A 10611-nucleotide genomic window follows, 5' to 3' on the forward strand; every position below is an offset into this window, starting at 1 on the left:
CCCATGCACCACTCTCTGACCGCACTGAGCAGCTCCTTCAGTGTCCGGCTGCCGCACCTGCGGTGCGTGAAGGAGAGATACCGCAGGTCCTTCCTTCCACACGCCGTCAACATGCGCTGCACTCAATAGACTGTAGTTAATGTTTAATATTGCTACCACATGCTGGACAAATTGTGCAATTTTTTTCAATACGGCGAATGTACAATAGTTACTAATTCTATGTGCAATATCACCATACATAAGATTATTATATTTTTCAATATCATATATTTTTGTAACCAGTATACATACATTTTTGTTTTGTTTTTTTTATTATCTATCTTATATATTGTCTTTATACTTCCTCTCTCTGTCCCTTCCTCTCTACTGCTGTAATATTGCAAATTTACCCGTTGCGGGATCAATAAAGGATTATCTTATCTTATCTTATCTTACATAATCCTACATTGCACTTGTAACGACGGGGTGAAGGAGGCAGACACCACGACGTTGAAGGTGAACATACAACGATTTATTAATACTGACGTGAAGCTCCGGGCGGAGCGCGAGCAGCACGCAGTTCACACTCACGCAGACACGAAACTTTAGACAAAGACGAGCACAAGACACTGCGCGAACGCACATTATATAGTTGATTAACACAGACCCTCGTGATCTCGAGACAAGGCACAGGTGATACTACGAACACGCTCACGGACAACCCACACCCACGGAACTACTTATATGGACATAACAGCACGCAGACAACATAGCGGCACGCCCACAGGGAAGGGTCCGGGACTGTCACCGTAACAGCACTGGGAGAGGGAAACGTTAGAGAGGCACCTTCCTAAGCTGCTTTAAATTACCAAAACTTACTCATTGTATATGACATTTTGATAGAATTTGTTAATTTGTGACATTTAGTGGATAACATCATCAGTTTGCTGTAGGAATAACGTTAGAGAGGCACCTTCCTAAGCTGCTTTAAATTACCAAAACTTACTCATTGTATATGACATTTTGATAGAATTTGATAGAAGCACAAGGTGCTTGCAAAGAGAGCTAATTCCCCTCTCCAAACTCTTATCTTTTATACTTAAATCAAAAGCACACACAGTGTCCACGAGGTGAACATGAGGTGATTAACTAAATGTGATTGGATGAACATGACATAATTAACACTGATTTGACAGATGTATATTGGCCTCTCCCCTCACATGCCCCATCCACGCTCAGCTTCCTCATGATGGCATGATGGACTGAGTGCCACCATTGCCCCTTCCAAGTTGAGATTGGGTGCCTCCAGCGAGGTCTGTTTAGGAACATCAGAGGAACATCAGATTAGGAGTGAGCCGAGGCCATCCAGAGAGAAGACAAACACTTCTGAGGCCTACTGAAGCCATTATTAATACACATATATGCAAAGAGCCCTAACATATACATCTAACGTGTTTAATATATTCTAAGAAAGCCTGGCATAAAGGGAAATCATAAAATTTCCATCACATTTCCCTCCTTTTTGTCCTTTATGGACAAAGTACATCAACTACAGATCACTCCATTGCAGGCTTTCAATCATAGCGTCACTTACAGGAATTCCATGGATGGCAAACAAATTACATCAGTACAACATTGTTTGAAAGATTAGTTACTTATTTAACTGAATTAACATCGGAGAAATCATAAGAATCAACATCAGAACATTGTAGCAGAATGTCATCCTTGACGTCTTTCATCAAGAGGTTCTTAGGTGTAAGCGCATTGCCTGCAGCTGCAAGACACAACTCCTCAGGAGAGACAACAAACAAGGTACACAGAATAAAATCAGTAATAATCACCATAATTCTATTATGTCAGAGATGCTATCATGTGAATCGTTAACGGCATAGTGCTTCATCACAGGATGAGCAAGAGCATAGGGTTCATGGTGGGTGATCGTTGACCTTTCTTGACAGCTGTTGTGCGTGGAGTGCATGCACGTCCAATCTGCACTCCTCCCACTCAACTGAGGCACCCCGAACACCCTCCTTTCACCCTGGCTTCAGGTTGTGCTGCAGACCTTCCCATGGCTTAGGCAAGGCCTCTTATACCGACCTGTGAACTAGTGACAAGACAGAAGACAGGTTTGCACAATAACTCAGCATGCATTTGGCGGCCTGCCAAATGTTTGCAGTAATACCCCTCCCTCTGTTCTGCTCCCCCCCGCTCAGGCAGCTCAGAGGCGTCTGCTGTTGACAGGAGCTCGCTTATCTCTGCTATGGGAAACATCGGTGTCATCAGCACACAGAGTGCATATGGTGTTCAAATGTGATAATTTATCTCATCACATGGCAAAACATATTTATTTTGCAAAAACTCAGTAGCAGGTTTAATCACTTTATCAACGTGCATAGGCAAAAGCATTTCTTCATTGCAAAACATTTAATCATTATCAACAGTATCAGCATGTGTTAGCGAAAGCATTTCTTCATTGCAAAGCATGGGAACAGTTTGTGTCTTACCTGACCCTTCCGGATCGTCACCAGTCGACCCACTCGACCGTTATTGTTTGATCATAATATATTTAGTAAAAGGACAATTAATTTCATATAAAGATTTTTGTAATTTACTTTACTTTGCACTAATACAAAGAAAAAAAAGTGGACTTATTGTTCGTTCCATGTAATTTTGAAATGAGTTTACGCCCCTTGAGATCCGATTATGTTGTATGACTCCCGAGACCAAAATGAGTTTGACACTCAGGTTTCATCATAGAGAATATTGTAGAGATTTCATCATATACCATTATGTTGAGGTTTCATTATAGACCATCATGTAGAGGATTTATCATAGACCATCATGTAGAGGTTTTATCATAGATATTTCATGTGGGACATGAGCCATGCCATGTTTCTCAATGGATTCACAATTTTCAGCTGGAAGAGGTTTCCGAATGATTGCAATGGTCAAGGCCAAGGAAGAACATTCTTGGGACTCTAGATCCTTATGAAGAAGATGCAATCCCAAATCAGAACCTCTAAACCCATCATGGTGAGTGCTCTTCACACAGTTCACCATTGATATGAGTTTTATAATATTCTAAGTTGTTCTATTCTATTTTAATAAAAAGACTGAGAAATTATTTATATGGTCATTTCAGCCTAATAGTTTTGCACCATACTGTAGGTTAATGAATAAATCCACAGCAAACATTTCAAAGGGCATACTGTAAAGTAGACACAGACAGAGTCAGATCAGTTGTAAATGAGCTACTACTGCAAGATGGAGGGGTCGCTCAGTACAAAGACACAGGTTAAGAATGGTACTAAACACTGCGAACACAGTGCAGAGAACCAGCTGTAACCTTGGGCTGTTTGGGTGTCATGTGACCCACATCTCTACTGCTTACCAAACGTTTGCCACTCCCACCAACCCAGGGAGATGCTGCCAGTGTTGCACAGGAAACACGTGATAAGCCACAATGGGATGTCTACATTCAGTGACCAGCCACATGTGTGCAGGGTCAGTGTTGATCAAAAGGTCATATTTAGAGCTTTACACCTTAAACATGACTTTGCCAAAATCCCAGTGATACTGTGATACCGACACAGAATGAAGCTCACTAAAAACTGGAACAAGCAAATATGTAATTTATGTGAATTTTATGGTTTATTATGGTGAAGTCTTAAATAGACAAAAAGATGATCAGTTGACTGTTTCTACATTTCTCCAGGTTTCTGTCTCAGTCTGACCCCCATCTTGTATGGTCTGGGTGTGAGTGTGATTCCATATACAGGAGTGAAGTCTGGTTCTCCTGCATCTTCAGGCCAGACAAACTGGAACCGGCGCAGCAGGGAGACCAAGATGAGGAAGAGCTCCATGCGAGCCAGACCCTCACCAAGACACACGCGAGGCCCTATACACACACACACACACACACACACACACACACACACACACACATACACAATAACCGTGTCAGTTAATCAGTGCATTAAATTAAACCTTCTTAACAAAGGCTGAAGCATTATCAAAATGGAGTAGCTAAAATAACACAATGTTAAATTAAGCAAAAGATCTGTAATATTATTTCGCTTGTATACATTTAAACTGTACCCAACTCTCACCTGCAGAAAAGGGTAGGAAGGCTTCAGGTTTCTCAAACTGTCCCTGCTCATTGAGGAAGTTGGCTGGGTTGAACTCATGAGGAAACTTCCACTGGTCTTCCTCACTCAGTACTGAGGAGAGATTGGGGATAATGATGGTCCCCTGGAACATGAACAATGGAAAAGAAAGATTTGAGATTAGACAGATAAGTATAGCAAAATAACTAAAAGTAACGATGTAACTGTCATCGTCACCTTTGGGATGCTGTAGCCCATGAGTTGAGTATCTCTCGAGGTGCTGTGGAACACACTCAGAGGTACAGTGTTTGCGACACGCTGAGACTCGTGAATCACAGCCTGTGTGTACGGCATGTTGTGTCTGTCCTCAAAAGATGCCTGAGCTTTTCCCTCTAGAACCTCATCAATCTCCTGCTGGCATCTCTCTACAAATACAAGTCAGAGAGCATTACTGCACTAATCCTCTGGGAAATGATTTCTACACCTTACGCAAATGGTATGCCATGGAATGCTTCACTAATAGAGAGTTTAGTACCAAATTTGCATTACAGTCTTATATGTGTATAACTGATATGTAAAATTGTACTGAAATTAAAATTTTAATAAAACACCATTCTAGAAATGCACGAGGCATATGGAACTACTACCACCTCTGTTAAATTCATAAACAAAGACCATTAAGTATATTATACCAATAATATTACATGTTTGTTGGAGTACAATAGTTATGTTATGGTTTAGACCTTGAATGTGTGGATAAGCCATGAGGTAGAGGAATGCTGTTAGGAGAGTGTTAGAAGTGGTGTCGGTCCCAGCAACATGTAGGTCTATCACTATCCCCAAAAGGTTCTTCTCACCAAAAGAAGACTGATCATCTTCATTCTGTTAAAAATAAGAAATCATCTGATAAGACTACTTACATGATTAAATATTGTGTAGTAAGTAGACAAACTGTTTGTAAGAAGTAACATGTTGAGGGAGTTTCCTTCAGTCAGACCAGGTCAAACTTCTCAATAACTCACTTTATCAAGCTCGTCTAGGTAGCAGTCAACAAAGTCTCTTGGCTCTCCTGATACTCTTGTTAGCTTATGCTTGTTTATCATGTTTAGTACGATTTGTTTAACTGTGTCGTAATTTTGAAAGGCCTTCTTAACGGGAAGGGGAAGACCTCTCACCACAGGAAGTATATCATAGAGCTGAAAGAAAATAAGAATAGCAGTCATCACAAAACTGCATTTTCAAATGTTTTCATGCAAATATTGTTTCAGACAATACAGTGACTCACCATTGACCAGGGTCCATTTATGATCTTTAAATTTTCAGTGAAACATCGAACAAACTCTTTAAGGGTTTGGTGCTCATATTCGAAGCGTGTGCCAAATAAAACCAGGTAGATGATGTTTGATGCAGCATCATGGAACAAAGTCTTAGGATTCATATCTGCTCCTACATATATACACATTTGTGACAAATTTGCTTTCATGACATTATTAAACAGCTGTTGTCAACAAGTAAGAAATCTTTTGTCATTTCACTTGTGAGACAGTGACTAAAAAAGTGATTAGAAGCAACATTACGATACCAGCACTTTTCTCCAACCGTGCAACAAGGTGTTCAATCTCCCCCAGAATCCTCTTCTCCATAGACTGCTTCCCCAGGCCAAAGTTCCTCAGGGTCATGAGGGCAAAACGCCGATGCTCCCTCCATGCAGAACCATAGTCAGCCATTATTAAACCTATCAAGTTAGACTTTTATAAGTAACTTTACTTTTCTATTTATGTTCCATTTGTACATGTAAATGTTTAAGTACATAATTAAAATAAGAAAAAAATATTAAAACATGGACTCTACAAAGGAATGGGAATTTGATCTCAATCTGTTTAGTGGGTGTCATCATGATTGGATTTTACCAAGTCTTTCCCTTAAGCTGTTGATCATGAGGTTCTGTGGGCGTCCAGAAAAGTCTGCAGCATTGGTCACCAAAGCCTCCTTTACAGCCTTGAAACCAGTAAGAACCACTGCTGGATTTCTGCCCAAATACAGGCTGTAAACATTCCCATAGTGTTCAGCCAACTAAATAGATACAAAACAACAAACATGGACCAAGTCTGCAGCAATTACAGAAATAAAGCCAGAAGAAATAAATACATTTCTAAAAGAAAAAACATACATTTAGTCTTGATTCGGTATGTATTTACAGAAGGTTATATACAGTTTTATATATATATAAATTCTTTATCTCTTGTTATGCTTCAGAGTTGCATATTATTCTACACTGTCCACTAAGGTGGTTATATGTTTAATATAGTTGCCTGCTTCATGGTATAATTATTTTCACACAATTAAACACAAGGTAAGCGTTAGATACTTGCATGAGTGATAAACACATTTTACATTGGTGAAGCTCAGAAAGGAACAAGATGCCACTCTACCCTCTCAAGGTCTTTCAGCGGATTCAAGGGGTTTAGCTGTAACAGGTTCCCAAATATGGGTACTGGTCGGGGTCCTGGTGGGAAGTTCTTGGGTCTCTGGATACTGATGAAAATGAAGATGAAGATAATACAAATCCAAACCAGAATCAAGGATCCCAGCATGATGTCTGTTGTACTGCAGCTTTCCACACTGTGTACCTTTGATACACGTCCAACTAATAAACCTGCCTCTGAACCCTGTTGGTAGACAGCCAGACAGAAGAAAGTTCATTTGTTGCTCTCAACGTATTCAGAATCCTTTTCTGAAAACTCACTTTTCAGAACCACAAATACTGATTCTGATAAAGAGAGTAAAATGACTAAATACATTTCTCCCAACTCGTTATTCCTCTCTTCTACATATTAACACTTCTCTAACCATCATCTGTCATCAATTAGGTTGAGTTTAATGCTGTGGAATCACATCTTAAAATTAATGTATAACTTTTGTGCATTTTAACTGTACTCCTATCCATTACAGTTACCAAATGCAACAACTATGAGCATGTATGTTCATATCTTTCCAAACCATTTTGTTAATTCGTTTGTAAATACAGTTTTGAGTAAAAACTTATTAAATTGACTAGACTATGCAATGCCTAGGTTATACATGGTGAAACATCTCTTAATTAAACCTTTCATATAGGCCACTTGGACATTCACTTACAAATACATTATGAAACACAAACATCTGTCAGGACTGAGATTTGAGCCAAAATAATTTGTTAAGTTTGAAACATTTCTGTAAATGTGTAGGACCTGCCCTTAGCATGTTACTGTAATGGTCTGTGCTCTGGATGACAATAAGGATCCATATGTAGTTTGGGTAAGAAGATTTAAAAGCAATAATGAAGAATAATGTGAGGGGCAAACAAGACAACAGACGGTCCAGGTCAGTAACATGAGAGCAGTCCAAAAAACAGGCAGAGGTACAAAAAGGGCGAAGCAGAGGCAAAAACCAGAATGGCAGTCCAAGGTCAGTAACAGTGGAACATTACAATGAACCGGGCAGTGGTACAAAGGGGGCTAGGCAGAGGCAAAAACCAGAATCTGTTTCCTTACTAGATGATACACAGTTAAGGAAACAGAATAATCAGAAACACAGTGTCCATGGCCCTAGGAAGTTTAGGTAGAGGAATTAGGTGACAAGCTTTTGAGAAATGGTCGATATGCAGGTGTTACCTCGTGAAGTGGGCAGATCTGTGACAAAATCCATGGTCAGGTGAGACCAGGGGCGTCTGGGAATTGGAAGAGGTTCCAGTAGACCTGGGGGCCTACTAGTCGAGGGGTCCTACTTTGGGTACAAATATTATGCATTAACATATGCCGCAACATCCTCAGACATGTTATGTCACCAGAATTATATCACAGGTCATCTCCAAAGCCAATGTGCGCTGAATACCAGGATGACCAGAGTTTTGTATGGTATGGATTCCTCATCATAGTTCAGGTCATATAGCTGCCGTTACATAAAGTTTACCTGCAGGGAAGTCCTCAGGTGGTTGATCAGAGATGTGAGCTTGTGTAATACTATGAGTGAAAGTGGGATGATATGTGTGGGATTGCTAGAAATCTCACCCCCACTATCATCATGCATCCTGGAGAATATGTCAGCCTTGGCATTTTTGGAGCCATGACAAAAGGTTCCAATTCAAGACTTCCAATACAAGGGTATTGGTGGTAGTAGTTTAGAAGATTGAGATTTGTTTAAAAAACTTCAGCATAGTCCTCTGGTATGTGAATTTTGGTGTCCACCTCAGGGCTTTCAATGTTTATCAAGCAAAAGGTGGTGAACAAACAAAGTGACTAGCAGTGGTCTTATTACTTCTTCACCTGCACACCATGACAGGATTGAATTGTCTTTTGCTAGCTATAGGCAATCCAGTATAATAGAATGATCAGGAGAATCAATGACCAAAAAATGAAGGGATTCTGAATGGAGGACACAAACATTATGAGTGAGGGGGTTGGAAATTTCGGTGACACTGCCTGTGCCTATGGGATGACCACTGATGCCTTCCGGAAAAAAGCTGCCTCCAGCAGAGTTGCAAACTGCCAACTCTTCAATAAGGAAAGTAGCTAATGGCTGTCATAAATGTCCCTATAAGTCCCTGAATAACATCATCGCCTAATTTGCATGTAATTGACGCTGTAGAATAGAGCAATAACAGAAGGTGGTATTTGATAAATGTATTTGATAAAACAACATACTCCCCCCATACAACACAGAATGAAGCTCACATAAATCTTCATATGGTTTTGTCTGTGAGGTTTGACATCAGGTAAAACAGCATAAGAGAATTTAAATGATTATACAGAGACAAATGTGGATTTAACTTATCAAGGGGGCGGGTGTGACGCAATTGCAGGTTTTCATTGACTTTATTAAATAAAGGAGACAACGAATAAAACAAAGAAGAACTACTAAGTAAACGGGAATGTTATTTAAAGAAAACATACGAGGGACAACACGGCTAACAGAACAACTAAGTTATAGAATACGCAACATTACATATAAGGAACAACATACACTACAAACAAGGACCCTTCGTTGTCGGTCATTGTGTTCGTAAGTTCTTCCGTTGCCCTGCACAGCTCTGCTTTGTCTGCTCCTTGTCTCTTGTCTGGTTTAGGTTGCTGTGTATGTTTGTTGTTGCTTCCTGTCTGCCTTGTGCCTCAATCTATTTCAATTAGTGTTCGGTGTTCAGTGTTTGTTCCCTGTACTATCCCTCTACGCCCCCCATACTCAAATAGCGACCCGCGGGCCGCTATCTATTTCTGGCCCGCGAGCTGTTTTGAAAAGTGTTTTTTTTTTTAGGAATCTTTTTTTCAATCGCATTATCCGCTCTTATTTTGAAATCGCGCACCGCGATCTCAAGACAATGCCGGGGATTGCCTTTATGGCAACAACAAACAGGTAGCAGACGCCCAAATGGATGCCCAAATGGATATATATATCCATACATGTGTATTTAGTTGTGTTCATTCAAGTTTGTTTAGTATATCCTTTGTCGTGTTTATTCTTTGGTTCCATGGTTCACATATCTGTTAGTCTTAGTCTCTCATGTCTTTTCTGTTTAGTTGGTTGAGTATGTGTATGTTCCCGGTACTCTTGTGACTCCCCTTTACCTAAGTTATCCGTTCATGTTCAGTGTCTCACTTTAATTATTTAAATAAAGTCCACATTCCGGCATTTGCGTCTACCCGCCTCCGTCAATCGTTACATGATGACCGACCACGCCAAAGTGACGCAGCAGGAATCTGGCTCTCCAGTTGGATTAACGGCCTCTCCTGAAAAGGATAATTTTTTGGCGAGACTGGATAGCTTACAATCCTTCCTGGTGAAAGATGGTCACATGGCCTGCTGGTGAATCTTTCACCAGGAAGGATTGTAAGCTATCCAGTCTCGCCAAAAAAGAATCCTTTTCCTTTGGCCCGTCAGCCTGCCCCACCGGTCTCTACGGCCTGTCCGCCGGTCTCCCTTATCCCCTCGACCTGTCAGCCGGTTCCGCCACTGCTTGCTGACTGTCTTCGGACTGTGCCGGTTCCTACGGTAGCTATTTTGCTCACCTGTGGGCTGGGAACTGATGATGGTCGTGCATACCCTGTTGTTGATGCCCCTTCTCCTCTCATGTTTCCATTGCTGCCATGTTCTGTTCTGGACTTTCTGTTGGTCCCTGTCCCAGTTTGTGTGTCCGTCCTTGTCAGACACCCTGTGATCCAACATATATTCACCTTTGTGTTCTCCTCGTCCCCTGTGTCTAGGCCTACTCCCGTCTCTGATACTGGTTCCATCCTGTCCTGTTTGTCCGGCCCAGGTTTGGTGCTGCTCGCCCCTGTGGCCCCTGGACCCGTCCATCCGGGACTTCCTCGACATCCCCTGTCCTGTTCCTTTGGCCCCTCCGGTTGTGATGTGTCCTCCCCTGCCGTCTGTGTCTCTCCCCTCCATTGTACCTTCGTGTATGGTCCTTCCTGTCCTGCTGTGGTTTCCCCTGTCCTGCTCCCCCCCCCTGGTATCCACCACTTAGAGGGGGGGTAATGTCTATCCTGTCTTT

At 41.3% G+C, this 10611-nt stretch overlaps 1 protein-coding gene across 1 annotated transcript; it reads right to left on the reverse strand.

Moving 5' to 3' along the window:
• Positions 1–3602: 3602 nt before the first annotated feature.
• Positions 3603–6881, reverse strand: LOC143527097 (cytochrome P450 2F2-like). Its single transcript, XM_077022046.1, has 9 exons — positions 6518–6881; positions 5996–6158; positions 5668–5820; positions 5371–5531; positions 5108–5281; positions 4829–4967; positions 4323–4510; positions 4089–4230; positions 3603–3877 (listed from the first exon to the last, which is right to left on the reverse strand). The coding sequence occupies exons 1-9, from the start codon at positions 6677–6679 to the stop codon at positions 3681–3683; spliced, it is 1479 nt and encodes a 492-aa protein (XP_076878161.1). The 5' UTR covers positions 6680–6881; the 3' UTR covers positions 3603–3680.
• Between the last annotated feature and the right edge of the window lie 3730 nt (positions 6882–10611).

The sequence above is a fragment of the Brachyhypopomus gauderio genome, chromosome 11, assembly GCF_052324685.1.
Source record: "Brachyhypopomus gauderio isolate BG-103 chromosome 11, BGAUD_0.2, whole genome shotgun sequence".
Taxonomy (NCBI): domain Eukaryota; kingdom Metazoa; phylum Chordata; class Actinopteri; order Gymnotiformes; family Hypopomidae; genus Brachyhypopomus; species Brachyhypopomus gauderio.

Bases quoted from the DNA above. Each gene is read 5' to 3' on its own strand.
- LOC143527097 (XM_077022046.1), bottom strand. From the start codon at position 6,679: ATGCTGGGATCCTTGATTCTGGTTTGGATTTGTATTATCTTCATCTTC. The intron at 5,532-5,667 runs GTATCGTAATGT...GTATATATGTAG, and splicing joins ACGGTTGGAGAAAAGTGCTG to GAGCAGATATGAATCCTAAG. The intron at 4,511-4,828 runs GTCTAAACCATA...TTGTATTTGTAG, and splicing joins GGCTTATCCACACATTCAAG to AGAGATGCCAGCAGGAGATT.